General features: G+C 38.9%; 1 protein-coding gene across 2 annotated transcripts in view; it reads right to left on the bottom strand.

Moving 5' to 3' along the window:
* Positions 1-412: 412 nt before the first annotated feature.
* The window catches only part of LOC105228744 (ets DNA-binding protein pokkuri), a 76,926-nt gene continuing 58,446 nt past the window's right edge, over positions 413-18,892 (bottom strand). The window contains exons 1-4 of one of the 2 annotated variants that reach the window (XM_011208689.4): positions 15,552-16,917; positions 2,148-3,492; positions 1,106-2,054; positions 413-1,018 (exon numbers count right to left, since the gene is read on the bottom strand). In XM_011208689.4, coding sequence (XP_011206991.2) covers positions 718-1,018; positions 1,106-2,054; positions 2,148-3,285 — 2,388 coding nt within the window. In that variant the 5' untranslated portion in view covers positions 3,286-3,492; positions 15,552-16,917 and the 3' untranslated portion in view covers positions 413-717. Of the gene's footprint in view, positions 1,019-1,105; positions 2,055-2,147; positions 3,493-15,551; positions 16,918-18,892 lie in introns of those variants that run through there. The other variant, XM_011208688.4, reaches the window with a different exon arrangement.

Here is an 18,892-nt window from a genome sequence, read left to right on the forward strand (position 1 = left end):
CATATCTAAGCTTTTCTAGACATACTATGTATGTATGTAAGTATGTATTTGTTTGCAAATATCTGCCTGTGTGCTTGCACACTTCCAATCACTACGATCAATACGTTATATAATTAAATAATAATAAAAAATGTGCAACTTCTTGCCACTTACATACATAAACAGATGTTAATTTGAGCGAAGTGCAACAGATGCGTCACCGCAAATGAATCACAACTGAGCGGAATACGATCACTTGCCGATGCTGGTATGAATTCCCGGGGAATCGTGAATTATTGAGTTTCATGCAATTTGGACGATGCTTGAGCTTACATACAAACGTAGATTTGGCACACTAGAGCAGAAGAACTTTTATGGAGATTTTTTTGTAGACTTCTTTGTAGACTTCTTTGTAGACTTCTTTGTAGACTTCTTTGTAGACTTCTCCAAACAGTTATTGGGCACTGCAATAGTTTTCTCATATCACTATCACTAATTGCCTGCCACCTCACATTAAGCGCACTCCTGAGTTGCTCTCTCGCGCCCACACACCTCTCACAGCACTCCCCACTTAACTACGAATGATTGTCCTGGCGTTGTTGTTATTGTTGTGTGTGTGTGTGTGTCAGCAACTTAACCGCGTGTATGTAATTACTTATGGCTCGGCTCACCAACGTCTTCTTGTTGCATATTGTCATATTAGTTAGCTCCTATCACTGTGTCTCTCCCACACGTCGTTTACTTGCGCAGATCGGTTGGCATTAGATTGGCGGCGCCATATTTATTACTCTCTGCCGTGGCAGCAGCATGAACGCTGTCCTCATCATTGCCTTCATTGTCCATATGATCCATGGGTGTGTGTTGTTGTTGGTGTTGCTGTTCCGCTTGTTGTTGCTGTTCGGTATGCGCTTGCTGCTGTTGCTGATGGTGTTGTTGTTGTTGTTCGTGCGCGTTTTGCTTGGCGGCGCTTGATTCGTGGCTCTCATTATTGTAGCGTATCAATTTGATTGTGGTCAGACCGTCAGCGTTGCGTATGAGTCTGTTTGAGAGATGATTGAGAGAGAGAGAGAGATTTATGAGCTGCTGTGCTTTTAAACGCTTGCTATGTGTGTGTGTGTGTACTTACGGATAGCAATCCTCCGCCGAGGGGCTTGAGTAAGGCCGCTTTTCGGTGCTATTGCCTGAGACACTAAGATCTGTGGGTTTCATTTCGTCACCGTGATCGGGTGAACGCGACCCACTGTTGTGTTCCACTTTTAAGGCGCCGAATTGGAATTTTTCGCTTGGGGTGTGTGGCATTGCGGGCGAGTTGGGCGGTGCGCCCGTCGGGTTCGATAGGTATTGGAAGGCACCGTTGATGGCGTGCATAAAGAGCGGCGATGTGGGTGGTGGACCGTAGGCGGCCGCAGCTGCGGCGGCTACAGCAGCGGCAGCGGCGGATTGTGAAATCGCAGGTAGACTCATGTGCGGGCTGCTGAGGCCGTTACTATGATTGTGGCTGTGACTCAGGCTGTTGCTGGCGCTGCCGTTGCCATTGCCGTTACTGCCGTGCGCAGCTGGGTGACGCTGCGGCGATTGTGGATGCGGCAAAGTCCAATTTGTACTGTTCAAATTTGTACTGGGTGACTGATTGCTGTTGTTACCGTTATTTGTATTGCTATTATTATTGTTGCTATTAATGTTGTTGTTGGTATTGCTGTTACTTGCGCTGCTAGCATTGTTAGTACCACCAGCCGCGGTTGTTGCACCGCCATTGCCGGCAACGGATTGTCTAAGCAGCGAAATATTTTTGATGTTCTTGAGCTCGGTTGGATTGCGCAGAAACTGGTAGCAGTGGCGTTCGCCCTGGACCTTACGCAGTATATTGACGCGATAATAGTAGCGTAGCGCGCGTGACATTTTATCATAGTTCATGGAGAGATGATTCTTTTGTATGCCCCACAGTTTGGCCAAACCGGCGGGATCGACGATCTTGAAGACGCCTGTGTCACGACACTTCCACGCGATCAAATCGCTGTACTTCTGATTGCGATCGTTTAGCAATTGTTGCAAGAAATCCCACAGCAAACGACCATCTGGGAAGAGAGAGAGAGAGAAAAGTGAGGTTAGTTTCATTATAAAAAATCTTATATCTATTAAAGCTCGCGCTCAAACTATTTTCAACTCACTTGTATTGGGTTCTGTGGTTTCCGGAAAGAATTCGCGTTTCACGGGCTGCATATAGCTGGGCGTCGTCGGCGCCGAAACTGAGCCGCCGCTACTGCCATTCGGCTGATACTTCTGGCTCATGGCCTGTGCGGCCTGATTCTGTGACCACGAATTGACAAAGCTGTTTGTAATCTGTTGTGATAAGCTCTGTGGCATATCCTTTAATATGGGCGTTGTTGGCGGACTGGCGCTGTAATGTGCTGCCACAACTGCTGCCGCTGCGCTACTCTTGGACAAACTATTGGCCGCTGCCAGCTCTGAGTAGCTGCCTTCCTCATCCGAATCGGATTGATTGCTGCTGGCGCCTGTGCTGGCGGTTGCATGATGTGCTGGGTAACCGTTACCGCTGCTCATTGTTACCGAGATGGCTGGTGGCAACAGATTACCGTTGGCGCTGCTGCTGGTCACACCCAAACCGCTGTTACTACTACCGCTACTGGTGCTACTACTACTGCTGCTGCTCGTGCTGGCACCGCTCACTGAAGCGGCTGCGGCAGCTGCTGCTGCGGCGGCGGCAACTGCCAAATTTTGTTCCTGGCTTTGTGGCGGGCTGCTGGCTTGTGAGTCCACCGATGGCGGCGGGCTGAGCGTTACCGAATTGGGCGCCATAAAATGATGCATATGCGCATTGTGAAATGGACTGTCCGGTGGTGCGCCAATTGGTGGCCATGTAGGCGTCTGTGGATGGCTATGCGGCGACAATGGATAACGACTGGTCGGTGTGACCGGACTGTTGGGTAAATGCCATTGCATCATGTGTGATTCGATGATGAGCATTTGCAGCACATTGTGTAATACATCACCAGCGCCCGGACAACGGTGACCGAAATCGGCGCGTGTTAGCAGGCAAAGCGCTTTGCCGTTCATTTGGAAGAGATCATGATCCACTTTGGGCAGATCGAATTCGCGTTCGCAGAAGCGTAAAAAGACGGTGACATCTTCGCGACCCCACAAACGCGGATCGGATGGCAACGATGGCGGCAATTGTGTCTTCAATTCAGCCAATTGGCTGGAGGGCGCCGGCGGGCAACGCCACAACATATCACCCCACAGACCGAGCTGCGGATTCAACGACAGCTGTACGGGAAGCATTTTCATTTTGAACCAGAGACGCGTGCACGATTTTAATTGTTTGTGTTGACCAACGCCACACGGAAATACGACTGCTGCGACACTGGGTCGCTGGGTCGCCCAATAAGCTGCTCACTGCTCGCTGCTGCTAATCAAGTTGCGCTAGCTGCTAGCTGGCTAGCTGTAGTGTAAACCACAACGAACGAACGACCGTACGAATGTACACGAACTGATCTGGAAAGAGGAGAGCAAAGAAGAAAAAAACACATAAGATAAAGTTTACGAAATCGATATACGAGATTACTAACTAACAGCGACGCGTTGGCGCAGGGTGAAAGGGGTGTACTAAAGCGGTACAATGGGCATGTGGGTGTATTTGAACACACACTTCCGCTTGGGAATAGCTATATTTACACGTATGTATGTATGTGTGCATTGTTATTAGACGGCGGCGTATTGAAGCCGAAAATCGAAACCGAAATAAATGCAAATCGTTTTGCGGCGATTTCCACATGCATACATATCTACCAACAACAACAAAAGCAGACAAATAAACAAATACATCCGCTGGCAATGCGGACGTGAACCCACCGCACTGTATCCGCAAAAACGGGTTGCCGAAACAGCGCGCAACGCGCCCAACCCACACAGACAGCATCTTCAGCGCGGCGATCACAGCTGTGCGCTGTCTGTATGTTCGCTTACGCGTTCGATGCGTCGCTCGGTTGGGTGCGGCGTGCGATCTCCGATTTGCGCGTCGCAAACAGCAGCACGCAAACGTAATATGCGCTGAAGTACAGCACAGAAAAAAAAAATCGAATCGACGCAGCGCAAACACCTTTTACAGCGTGCGCGCCTCCAAATGTAGCAATTTCTTGTTTATGAAAAATATTTCGATATTTCGTGTTTTAATCGCGTAATATGTTAATTTCCTTCCAAAAAACCGTTTTCTTGCCGTTTTTGGTGAAGTGAGAAGACGCGCGCGCGGACAGAGTTGTAATGTGCCGGATGCGCGCGTATTGGGAACAGCCGCACATCACAGTGGTGCAGTGTGGTCGAATTTCGATGTTAAATCAGAAAAATATATGTGAAAAGTGATAAGCTTCCAAATATATTGACGTATTTTTTGTTGTAATAGCTGATTTAAAGCAGTTTTTTTATGGAAATGAAGCAAGGCATGGAAAATTTAAACCTTAAAGCTCACATGTAGAACTAAATGAATTTTCAAAAGTTGTTTTTAGGTTAGGTCAGTCGGGAAGTTTCAAAAATCGACTGGAAATACTTTTTCCGAAAGTATATTTATCAAATACGAGGAACTCTGGTACTTGGAGACTATTGCTTGATTCTAGATAATATTATCCAGTATTCGATCGAGATGATTTTTGGATCTCTGGATTAACTGGATTTTGGATAACTAATTAACTTCAAACTTTTTTGGTCAAAAACTTGAACCATCTCTTTTCAAGTCTACCGGTTTTCAAAAAGTGAATATATCTGAAAAGCTATATACTTATACCTTACTAGTATGTTTTTCCTGGTAGATGCTCCCTTGAAAAAGGTGCTTACGATGGTCCAGTGGCCACCCAATTCTATCAATGTGTCAATATAAACTCTGTTATACTAACAAATAGCTGTCTAAAAAGCATAAACGATAGACGTTTGATTTCCAGGATGCATAATTCTAAGAATAAAGTGCCAATGTCAAGTATTTTTAGAGTGCTCTTGAATCCTTAAATTAGGAAAATTAGTTACAACAGCAGTGTTTGCCCTCCAGTCCAAACAGTTAGCGCTTGAGAGTTATTATTTTCAAAAAAAAAGTCTGCTTCCCAACATTGAATTAGAAGTTAGGTTAGCTTATACTGGTTGGTTGCCACGCCATACACGGGTTCTTAGTAATTCCAGAGCTGAAGTGTTAGTGCTACAGGATGCTAATACCTTTTGCGAACTTGATATCTAATTTTGTAACTTCAACCAGTCCCTTGAACTCCGAAGCTCCTAGATATCTAAGACGAGTTCTAGATATTACTGTATAGAAGCATAGGAGATGTTCCAGTGTCGCTCTCATGCCTACTTTTCTATACTTTCTGCATGTATCGTCGTTATTTATGCCCAACCGGCTTGCATGTGATGTAAGTAGTTTGCGACCTGGGCAACAATCATTCTGCAGTCCTCTCGAGCTGAATCCCAAGTACTTCACAATTACATTTGGTGCTCTAAATCGAACAGTGAACGCAGAAAATACTCAGAGAGACAGAAAAAAAGAGATTGCGTCATTTTGACGTAATCGAGAAACTTTTTTTTAACTTCTGGATTTCGGGTTTTGACCATTGTTGCTTAGATATCTATGTATTCAACTCAGTTCGAATATTTTCGGACAATAAGTTTGAGGGCACAATAGACCTAAAGTCGCGGTACATTCCTCGTTTATCAAGGTTGCTAGCAGTGCTAGCAGTTTTGCGAAAGATCGGCTACATTTTTGGGTGTATCTATGTGCGAAAGTCTAAAATTTTTTTAACTTAAAATGAGCATCGCCATTTAAAAACTTGCTCGAGTTATCAGCGAACTAACTTTCGTTCCGTGGACCACCCACCGCCAAAAATCAAACCACCGAGTACCTAGACTCTTCATGTCCAAACTTCCAGCCTTCGACCTTGAGCAGATAACAAAAGTTTCAAAGCCTATTAACAACCCTAATCTAACTTGCCCACTGTATGTCAATGCTTGTCGTTTAACTTTGCAGCACATATGGAAGTTTCAACATGAAAAAAGCAGCAACAACAACAACAACGAATTGCTAACTCATACAAAACGACGATGTTGACGATGACGACAATAACTTTGATGTTGCTGTTGTTGCTGCTGTCGATACTAACGAGTGCTGCGACTGATGCTGCTGCACAAGCAAGAAGCAGAATCAACAACAACAAAAAAAAACGATTGATGACGGCTATTAAGATCAGGCTACCTTGCGAAACTCGACTCGACATCTAAAACGTCGCAACGTGCCAACAACACAGCAACGTCCGTTGTTGCTGTTGCCGTTAAGATGCAGTCGCTGTGGCAGTGGCAGTGGCTGTAGTTGGCGGCAACAGTGCATGTTTGTATGTATGTGCATATGTATGTGATGTCGATGTATGTTCGCCCAGACGCCGCAAACGGAAGTGTGCATACCAAGCAAAATGACAAGCAACAACAACAACAATGATGGCAACAAAAATCAAATAAACTTGTTTCACACAATGCAACCGCAAGCGGCCAGCAAAAACGACTACATGTACATATATAATTTATGGTCTTAAATATGTGCAGATGTATGTTTGTATGTATATATTGTTTGTAAGTTTGTATGTTTGAAATGGTAGCAATCAAACAGTGCACAAGTTGGAGGAAGCGCTCGCGCAACGTGCAACAAGTTAAAGGAAGACCGATCGTATCCGCTAGTGGGTAAACAGAGCACGAATAAGATACATACATACATACATATGTACATTCATACGTAAATATGTACATAGCTACATATTTATGTTATGTGTAGATAGATGTGAGAAAACCAGCAAGCGGAGACGACAAGCAGCTGTGGCAGTGGGCAACTGGGTGAGCGAGCATATGAGCAGCGGATGGAGCGGAAAAGGCTACATAAACATAAGTATGTTTGTATATGTATATAATTATATCCGGAACAGGGTATATAAAGCTTGCCATGAGGTTTGTAAAATCTAGAAGAGAACGTCGGAGACCCTACAAAGCACCTATTTATATAAAAGGTCAGGTTGAGGAGTTGGGCCGATTTAGTCTTTATATGGAAATCATCTTTATTTGATAAGATATCGTCACGAAATTTGGCTTAGATTATCGCCCAAGAAATGCCTATAATCTCAGGAAATTTTATTCAGATCGGATTTTTATATTATATAGTTGTCACACAAACTGATCGATCAAAATCAATATAACGATCTTTTAGGCCCTTTTATGCTAGTATAAAAGCACCTGTAAAGGGTATTAAAGCTTCAGTACAATCAAAGAAAAGCTTTTTTCTTAATATGCTTAAAGGTGTGCTTGTGGCCACAACGAAATGACCAAGTAAAACAGTCAGAATTGCTGATGCAACACCCTGTTTTCCCAACACTTTGCTTTCTTCAGGCAAATACACTTCAGGCACACACATACATACGTACATATGCACACACAAATCCACTTATAATTCTCGGCCGCTCTTATGACAGATTGTTTATATTTTTTCTTGCTTATTTATCGAAACTTTTTCGCTTCCTCGTTCCTCGAGCGAATACACAATATATTTACGTCTTCTGTATGTATGTGTATGTGTGTATATGGTTGAGCGCAGATAGGGAAAAGATATTTTTACTTTGAGGGGGTCTGTACATACATACACACATATATATGAACTGCTTGCGTGTGCGTGTGTGTAAACTACAGACGATCATTTGCCGCTGCCCGCTCAGCCATTACGTCCTACGCCGCTATGGGTCTGTCCGCCTGTCTTTACATATGTACGTGCGGGCATAGCTCACCCGCTAACTTTGTGAAGTATTCCTGTTGTGGCTATTATTATTGTTGTTGTTGTTGTTGTTCTTTACGAGTGTATGCTCGTTTGTAGCCGCTGTAGAAAATGTGTGGATGGTTGGAATGTGGTTGCTGTTGCTGCAGCCGCTAATGTTACTTTTATTGTTGTTCTTGTTGTTGTTGCGGCTTTGATTGCTGCGAGAAATGCACTGTCTTCAATTTCCAAGGAAACGTTGTACATATGTACACTAGTGCGTATTTGTGTATGCATAAAACGAAAAAGACGTAAAGCCGGATGCGACCAGAGAACAAATGAGGGCAGCTTGCTGGCATAGAGACGCATAAAGTGGGAAGAGGGACGGACGGTGAGACCCAGCGAGCAATCGGATGAAGAACTTATCGTGAGCGATCCAAAGAGGCCAAGTTAGATTAACGAATGAGGGTAAAGCTTGGAGTAAAAGCTAAGAATATATGAAGACACAGAAATAAAATGGCGGTCATTTGATTGGAAATTTTTAACCTAATCGATTTTGAACTATACTATACATTTTCCAGAGTAAAGCTTTCACCGGCAAGAGTTCAAATATGTATGAGTAAGAAGTATACAAGCAGTTACTATAGGATCATAAGTAATCCAAATACCCACATATCTAATTTGAAGACCCACCCATTTTGTTGATAAATAACCCGAATACCCACATATCCGATTTAAATTTTGTTGATAAGGGTCTGCAATTTCCTCAGATAACCGTTTTTGTGTATGGTTCCCGACATTATAGCAGAGTTACTTCAAAACTCGAAGGTAGTCCGGTAGAATCTTATGTGATGTTTTAATCACAAAAGTCTTTCAAATAGCCTTTTCTTCTTCATAAGTCATCAAAATCATTATTGGTTTTGTAAATAAAGAAAATAAGATGACAAAATTTCTTACGGCAGATAAATTATAAATAACGGTATTTCCGAAGATTTTAATAAACTTATTTCGATTTCACCTATCATCCTCTAGAGATCCCAGAATTAACTCGCGGTAATAGTAAATATTCTAGTCAACGTGACTATTTGATTTTATTCTTTTGAAAAAGTCTAACTTTATTCGAGGATTATATAAGATTCTCAAAATTTTCTGTAAGAAAATGATTGTAGAAATTTTCAATAAACCTTGCAAAGGCAACATTTTCATAAACGATTCATTCATTTGGATCGATGACTGAACAACAGTTCAATTTGTCGTCTTGTTCGGGAACTGAAATTTCGAGAGCTAGAATAGCCTTTACAAAGGAAAAGTTTCAATACAAGAACTTCAGTTTTATCGGTCAGTTTGTGGGATTGATACCATATATGTATGCAGTAGTGGTCCGATTTGAACATAATTCTGAGATTATTCCGTTGCCTTGGGCAATAACCTATTGAAGATACTTTATTAAATAAAACGTTTTCCATACAAGGCTTGATATTGAGGGACAGTTTGTATGGCAGTAATATGCTTTTTATTGAGTCAATATCGGTGGTTCTGACATACACATAACATATTTCTTGAGGAGAAAGAGACAGTTGAAAAATTTCAAACCGATAACTTTAAATTTCAGGGAGTAGTTGGCATGTATAGAACCATACCGTCTATACGAACCTGTCCAAATCGACTCAGATCATCGCCGATAAATTATTTAAACGATTATATACCTTACAGACCCACCGATGTTTCCCTCTGGGTGTTACAAACTTCGCGGCAAACTTATTATACCCTCTTCAGGGTATAAATTTCCAAAAATATACTCTACATCCGCCAGAAATCTTCAAAAACTAAGTTGTGTTGATCTCACTGAGGAAGAGAAAGCACATAAAGTGCGCCTTTGTATGGCTTAAATGGATCACCCGTTCAATTAAGTACATCCAGGAAGACATTTCTCAAAATATTGCAATGCACGCCCCACAAAGAATAAATAATCGCCGGCAGTTAAGCGGTGTTGCACAAATGAACTTGACGATCGGTTGGTTGTTTGGTTGGTTCGTTCGAACGCATGGTTGTATGAACGCTCTAATGAGCGCACTCAAAAGAGGAGTGTAACCGGCGGACCCGGATGACGACGCCGCAGACGGAAGAGAAAACGATCAAGAATGAAAAAAAAAAGCAAGCAAGCATTTGGAGAAGAAGCAAAGCCATAAAACGAAGCATAAATAATTACAATAAGAGGCAAACAAATTTACACGCGTATGCTGGAAGACAAAGTAGCAGGCAGGCATACATACACACATATATATGTACATACAGTGATTGTACGAAAAAGTTGAAGAGCAAAGATTCTAAAACGCTGCCATTGGCAGCATGCGCTGTTGGCTTTGAAGCCAGCGTACAAGCTTAGTTTTGCTGTGGCGCGCACTCCGGGAGGGGGTTCAAAACAAACTTACTTATGAACACACAAACGCACATATGTATATGTATGTGTGTATTGGTGGATGGGCACGGCGCGTCGAGAAAAAAAATGCCAGCGGAGAATCTCTCGGCGCGCAAACGTCGCATCATCACTTGGCATCGTGCTACTTACAGATATCTGTATATATGGATATGTGAGTATGTACGGACTGCGCGCATCACATCACATCGGGAAGGAATGTAGATGATGAAACCGGTTTGAGCGGAAACTACACGCAAATTAAAAAATACATATGTTTGTATGTAAGTTTGTGTGTATGAAAAAAATAAATGATCGAAACCATCAGCGACATACAGAACGGCCAGCGTGTGGAGAGATGTATGGGCACAAGCATTTTATACATATGTACATATGTACATACACACATAGTGACACACAAATCTTATTGTACTTTGTGGGACGTGTGGGCTTGCTACCGCAACGCGTCCGCATTGAGATCGCACAGAAGTCGAAGTCGCCGTAGAAGTCTAAGTCGACGACGCTGTTGATGAGACTGACGGCGCAATGTTGTTGTTGTTGTTGTTGGTGTTGCTGCCATCCCGGCTGTTATTGTTGACAATAAGCACTTGTATGTGCATAGCTGTATATATATTGACTATATAGACACATATAAACATATGCGTGTGTGTGTTTGTCTGTATATTTCGAGTAAAGCATTTGTGCGGATGAGCGCTGCGTACAAATACACAAACCAATTGTCTTGAGATTTTAAATACACCTATATATGTATGTATGTATATTTTTAAGTATATATGTGTGTATTAGGTATATATGTACGTGTAAGGTATATACAGACGTATGCATGTGGTATACATGTATGTTTGTATGCAGATTTTGTAGCGTCCGGTCACTTGGATATTTGTGCTGGCAGGAACCTCCAACAGCGTAACCGGGAACGAACATGGAATGTTTACACTCTGCTATATACAAACACACATACAATCACACATTCCTATATATAAACGCACATACATACATATACCATGCCATTGCATTTATTTATATGACACTACTTGAGAACATGTGCGCACACCTTACACTTCTGCCGCGCAACTCGTCGATCAGTTGTTGTGTGGTTGGATCGAGCGCGCACAACAACATTGCCGCTTCCTTTTCCTCAATTTCTTCTTTGAACCTATTTCTACATATGCTGCAGCTTCTTCTTCCCTTTCACCTACTATAACGCAGCTGCAGAAAAATCTCTGCACGTCTGTTTGGCATTTTTAAAATCTCGAAAACGCTGCGGGGTGGAAATTGAGTCGGAGTAATTGTGACAGGTTGTCGAGTTTCTCCCAAGGGAGGTTGGAAATAAATTAGTTCCTGCTATGTAGTAGGTGTTTCGAAATATTTCACAATCATTATACACATGGATTAATATTCATATGTAGTATATTTTACTTCAAGTTAGAAAGTTTATTTATTCAGTTATTTTAGAAAATTTCAAGATAATAACCTACGGATTTTGCAAGTTATCCGAAGTAGAAAAATTCTGAATTTTTTTTCATATTTAATCAATCTTTGGGAGCTCATATTTGGCATTAAAGTCACAACTACTTAATGTAGAAGAGAAAGGTAATATTAATAATAATAAAAATAATAATCACACGCTCTCAGAATGGGGCTGACAGATCGGGAAGACTGCAGGAAATGTTTAGAGTAGGGGACCAGGGAAACAATAGAGTATATCTTGTGCACTTGTCCAGCATTGGCAAGACTTCGCTGTAAGCATCTGGGGTCCCCATGATATGATACACTGTAGGAAGTATCGATAGTGAGGCCGAAGAGTCTGTTAAAATTCGTGTCAAGCGCAGGCATCCTAAAAGACCAAACCTTTGAGACTTAGGTTTTTCTCAATTAGATTTCTCATATCATAAGAGAGGATGGCGAAAACTCTTTTATGAGAGTTAAGAGAAGATTTTAGTTAAGAAACTGTTGAGAATTCGTTTCACTTAAATAAAATAGACCTCATATTGGCATCACACAGGAAACTTAGTGAGTAAAATTTTGATTTGCTGCTTGAAAAGTCTTTGAGATGTTGTTGAGAATTGAGGGTTAAGACTTAAGAGAGCTTATTCACTAGCAAATATGTGTCGAGTAGCTTAACTTAAAGCTTCAGATTTCAGTGCATATGGGTAGACTACAAATGGTGTGAAGTGTGACGAGCTGAGTCGACTTAGTCATGACCGCCTTCCTTCTTTTCTTAGTTTTTAAGATATCGAACTGAAAATGTTTGCACGTTGGTTTCTCCCCAAGAAGTTGCGCATTTGCCGGCGCCGCCGATATCGGCTCACTATAGCATATATGTAGTTGCTATCATACAAACTGAACAAACAAAATGCAACCTTTAAGCTTTTTCGTTTATCAAGATATCCTTACGAAATTTTAGCACGAGTTATTGCTTGAGGCAATGGCGTAATATGCGCAGAAATTGTTTGGAACTGATTACTATATCATATAGCTTTCACACAAACTACCGTCAGAGATCAAGTTAGGTCCATAAACCGTTACTTTGTAATAAATTTCGTAATAAACATTGTAGTTCCGCTCTAAAGCTAAGTATGGTCACAACTCCTCGGTGCAATAACACACTATCAACTGAGCACCACTATAAAATGTGGCCATATATAGACATTGCATACACATACTTAGTCTGCATGTATGTATGTATATAAATATAAAATATATGTACATATATAGACTTGATGTTTACTATCAAACATTTTCCGCTATCTTAAGCGCTTAACAATCGTTTATTTTTATAAACAGTTCTTTACTTTTCCCTTTTTTTGCCGAGATAATGCCAAAAGTACTACAAACTCGCACATATTTATATAGGTATGTATGTATGTATTTATGCACGTAAAAGGTGGGTAGAAAATAGGTTTACTACTCTGATAAGAGCTCTACGTCTAACTGTTTACAAGTGTTTGAATGTGTACGCACGCTTTGTTTTCGCTTCGAACCGCTGAAGTAGACTTCCGATCGTTAGATAAGCATACAATAAAAGTTGAGAAATTAATTTATAATGAAACAATATTAACATATTTGACATAGCTATCTACACTTGTAGGTAAATAACTTACAATTTCGCAGAGGTGATTGCTATCTAGCGTGTTTTTGAAGTTAGTATGTAAATAATATAAATACTAGTATTTGTACATGTTTTATGGAGATTTATAAATATACAAGACTACTTGTCATAGCTATATATTTTATTTCTAGATGCGCCTTGAACTTGAAAATTTCTGACCAAATGAACTTGAAAGACTTTTAATGTTCTAAAAACGATTTAGCACTTCTTGACTTTCTTGAGGTTTCTGGTATTTCTGGTACATAGTATGAATAAGTAGTTAGCAAAGTCACCGAGTTGCTACTTTTCTTCACTTTTTCTACTTTCTTCTTTTAAAGCAACTAAAAAAATACTTTCAAGTGTAATCAATACAAAAGAGTGGGGACCGTATTAAAATACCAATAATTATATCAATCTGATCATTCTTATTCATTTATACCAATTGAATGTTCGATTCGCAACTTGCTAAGATTGGTCGAAGCATACCCACTGTCACTACTTTCAGTTAATAAGGACAAGTTTCCGTTATTACAATCAGTTTGCTCTCCATCAATACCATTTAAGTATTTGAGACACTTTCTATACCAGAAGTTTGTAACACCCTGAAAAACTCGTCGATTGCCTTTAAATTATAAATGATCAACGCGTCGAGCTGAGTCGATTTAGCCATAGCCGTCTGTGAGTCAGTATACAAACAAACTTATCCCTCAATTTTTGAGATATGGATCCGAAATTTTGCAGACATCCTTTTCACTCTAAGAAACTGCTAATTTTTTTGATCCACCGATATCGGACTACTATAGCATATAGCTGCCATACAAACTGATTAGTCAACATTTATATACAAAACTTTTTTATTTCACAAGATATCCTCACGAAATTTGGCATGGATTATGACCGAAGATATAGCCACAATCTCAGAAGAAATTGTTCATATTGGAAAACTATAGCATATAGCTGTCATACAAACTGATGGGTCAACTCAAGTTCTTGTATGGAAAATTTGTTTCTTTGACAAGATATATGCAAGAAATCCAGAGCAGTACCTCAATATCCGAAAATATTGTTCATATCGAACCATTATAGCAATTGGCTGACATACAAACTGACTAATCAAAATCGAGACAAAATTCTTTTTGTGCTCTTTTGTGCTATAAGACTTCTTGCACTTGCGAATTCACTATTTTTTCTTGTTTTCCAATAGAAATCGCGATCGCACGTGATCGCTCTGCTTCAATTTTACATATCTACACAAAGATTTTGCCAACACGAGTGTGGTTTCTTATTTTATTATATGTACTCTTCAAATTATAAAATATAATCAAATCAGTTGATAAGATATCCTCTTCAAACAGTCAGTCGTAAACTCTAGCGGCTGATTATTGAAATATTTATCACAAGAATAATTTTTGGGAAAAGTTTGAGTTTAAGAGTATGTGAAACTTTGCATATAAATCTCTAGAAATTATTAGAAAGAAGTTAGTAAAGACTATTTAAGCAAACCGCATAAGGGAACTTTAAAGAAAGTGGCGATCATTTCAGTTCATTGCTTGAACTTAGCATACTCAGTAGAATATGGCACAAAATTCTAGTATTAGCGTTACTAGATTGAAGCAAATTCGTTGATGTGATCGCCGCCGCTTTATTCGTTCTTCCAATATGTGTTCAGCCTTAGCATCACTGCTGCGTATATTTGAATTTTTTGGCTTGAAGCAGCATTTCACCTGCCTTATTAGGCTGTGTTGCTTGTTTAACGCTTCAATTTAGATAATATAGGAATTAGCGGTAATAAAATCGCGTTTAATGGTATAATCGATGCCGGTAAATGGAATTTTGTTGATTATGGAAAATGTTATTAGAGACGCAGTGGCAAAAAAATTAAAAAAAAAAAATGGATCAGACTACGGATTTCAGCATATCCGAGGCAAAAACAAAAAAAAAATAAAAAAAAAAATAGAAAAAAAAAATTAAAAAACATTTAAATAATAAATTAAAATAAATAAAAAAAAAATAAAAATAAAAATAAAAAATTTTAAATAAAAAAAAAAAATTTTTAATTAATATTTCCCAAGCTCCGTCTCAGTTATGACTATTAAAACATTTTATTGGTTCGCTTTCTTTAGAATTTCTTCGTGTATACAACGCGGTCAAAAGCAATATTTATAAGTGTTCACAGATGTACATATGTAAGTATGTGCTGGGTTTGCCAATATTAAAATTTGTATTATTCTAACTAATAATTAACACCGCACGATCGTTTGCTTTACCTTAAATTCCGCACAACGGCGTTGTGTATGCAAATATGTGTATGTGTGTTGTATGTCGACAACAATCGCTCAAGATATCCACAATTTATTATCCAATATGAATTTAAGCATTTGTTCAGGTTCTCATTTTGCAATTAAACAGCATTAACACAAAGAGCACACTGTATATATGTACATATATACTTATTATTGATATTGTTGTTGTTGCTTTTTTTGGAAAACCCACACAAACTTTATATATAGTATACTTAAGTATTTATTTAGGTACGTTTGTACAATTTCACAAACATTTCTACACACTATCGAGGAGGTACAGCGTGTATATTTTTATATAAAAATTAATATACATATATGTATGTGAGCATATATACATATGTAAATATTTTCATTAGATATGCACGAACACTTTTTCGCAAGTCAGCTAAACACGTACATACATATTACGACGGCACTGAATTTTATTTTAATAATTTATTTTTAAAATTAATTATTTTATTTATTTTTGTTTTTTTAATTAATTATTTTATGTTGAATTTTTATTTTTTGTTTATTTTCAATTTTGTTTATTTTATTTTTAATTTTTTTCTTTTAATTATTTTATTTTGTATTTTTAGTTTTAATGATTTAAATATTTTTGTTGCTATTTTTAATTTTTAAATTTATTATTTTTAATTTTATTTTAATTATTTTTTTTAGTTTAATTTTTAAATTTATTTTAATTAATTTTTTAATATTTTTGATTTTTAAATTTTTGTTTTCTTGTTGCAATTTGTTTCAACTAAATATCGCTTCCAATTCGAAACTCGTAACACTTAACTATCTGGTCGAAATATTAAGCACTGGTATGTATTTCCGCTTTCCGCTGACGAAAATACTCGTATTAATGTTAAACTAATTGCAAGAAATAAAGCATTTTTACACAACCAACGCACGAGACGAAGACACAGACGTGTTGTATATCCGCACGCTACGAAGGAACAGGAACTAATATCGAACTAAATAAACGAGCATGAGTATGGCAAATGAGTAACGCGGCGGCGCTGCGAAGCGACTGCGCCAACAACGATAACGACGAAGCAACGACGAGAGCGCACGGCAGCGACCGCAGTGACGGCAATAGCAGTGGCAGTAGTGGCGGCTCCGGCGACGGCGGATACAATAAGCCGGTGTTGCGTCGGCGCACTTGCGTTGACTGCCAAATGAGTTTAAGAGCGGGGAGTATGCCCAGCATCTGTGGATTACACTGACGAGCAAACGAACACATGCGAACACACACGAGCGCACATACACGCAAACGCGTACAAGTGGAACGCGCACAACATTCAAGCAACGGATAGGACGGCGGTGAGACGTTTGTGTGTGTCTGTAAGTCGTAAAAATCTCTTTAGCAGGTAGACAACACTCCAAACACCAGACGCATGGAAGTCAGTGAAAGAAGTGGAAGCAAAAAATCCAGCATAAAGCTAGATCTACCTGCTGGAAGTATACCACACTGGGGGTGCATTTTGAAAATGCCGCAGCTTGTTGAAGATCGAAACAGCAGCAGCAGCAGCATAAGAAGCAGTTTTTTTAAACACACTTCGAAACCGAATGTGTTTGTGACGGCGTGTGAGTCTGTGTGCGAGGTTCTTAAATCTCGTCATCTGATACGTTTCACTTAAACAACAACATTCCATTGCTTTATGGCTTTCTTTATGCTTATCGGTTCTTTTTCGGTTTTTGAAAGATTCCTCACGGAAAGTAAGTGCGAGCATTTATGAAGTATAATAGTCATCTGTGTGTTGTTAATACATAATTATCTACATACATACATACATACATAGATGAGTTGTGAGAACTTAAAACCCGTACATATTTTTGGAGTAGCGATATTTCGGGAGTGGAGCGAAGTTCGAACCCAAGGCAGGCTTTTAGAAATATTGAAAATATGCCATAGGCGTTTGAATACCGAAAAAACGGTTCAAATGAACTACAAACTCGACTCGTTAGGTTGAAAGTAATAGCAAATTATTGCCTAGTTTTAGGGTGACAAGCCCTGATTATTTTTTATATAGTTATATAGTGACTATATGCTTTTCCAAAACATTTCCTACAGAGTAAATCACTTCTAATGATAAAAATAAAAAGAGGAAAATCCAAACTGCAAAAAATATAAGAGAGTGACAAATCGAACTAGCAACTTGTGTTAGTCAAATACTGGCAAAATTGAAAAAAGGTAGCAAAGAAAGCGCTTGTAACATTATCATATTCTCTTGTGCCTTGAAAAACATTATTTAGAGAAAAATGAATCGAAGTTCTGGTATATTTTTGAAAACATAAGAGAGTTGTGAATCGAACCAACATCAGGTAATTGTTCTATAAGACTAGCATAATCAAATAGAGATAGTAAAGGAAGCAGTTATACTTAGCAATATAAGAGAATATCCACTGTGAAAAAATGCTACTTGCCTTGAAAAACCTTATTTAGATAGTGGTGAATCGAACTACCACTTTATACAAGTTTAATTGACCAAATTGATCAATAGGAGATGGAATAGAAAGCGGTTACTACATTATAATGTAATATACACTACATTATTCTGCTGTATTTTTGAAAATATAAGAGAGTGGCAAATCGAACAAACATCTGTTAGTAGTTCTATAAACTCGCAAAATCAAACAAAGTCAGCAGAGAAAGCAGTTATAGCAATAAAAAAGAATATCCATATAATATTTTTCATCGATTTTTGTTTAATAACTATGTTGTTACCTTAACAGATAATTTTACGAGAAAAGAGGGGACGAAGGAGATAAGTAGAGAGAAGCGAATGAGAAATTAGTCTCAGTTAGCTTAAGGTATTTAATATTTCTGGGATATTATTGAGGTACATACCATAAAAGAGAGCGGAAATTTCAACAAACATATAGCAAATATCCAAAATTTTTTTAGAATGTTTAATATGCAATCTACTCTGAAAAAAATTACCATAACCTTAAAATTTAAATTATTATCTATAATGACTGGGAAAGAACTTCTTAAGACTATACAATAATAAATTAATTTTTACATTTAAATACACTATTAGTTAGAGTGCACAAAATGAGTCCCGAAATTTCGGGATCCCGATAATCCCGAAAAAAAAGAATAAGTAAGTTGCATATGCCCTCCACCACACATACATAAATCCATTGTGTGCGTGCAAATATGCGTTAATGGGCATTTCATGCAGACACACTCACGTACAAACATACATATGTAGATGTATACGTATACGGATGTTGAGTATTTATACATATGTATTGCTGTTGCTCCTGCTGCACCGCTGTTGTTGATATTGAAATATGATCGCATCGTGAGCATG

The sequence above is a fragment of the Bactrocera dorsalis genome, chromosome 1 (genome assembly GCF_023373825.1).
Source record: "Bactrocera dorsalis isolate Fly_Bdor chromosome 1, ASM2337382v1, whole genome shotgun sequence".
Lineage (NCBI taxonomy): Eukaryota > Metazoa > Arthropoda > Insecta > Diptera > Tephritidae > Bactrocera > Bactrocera dorsalis.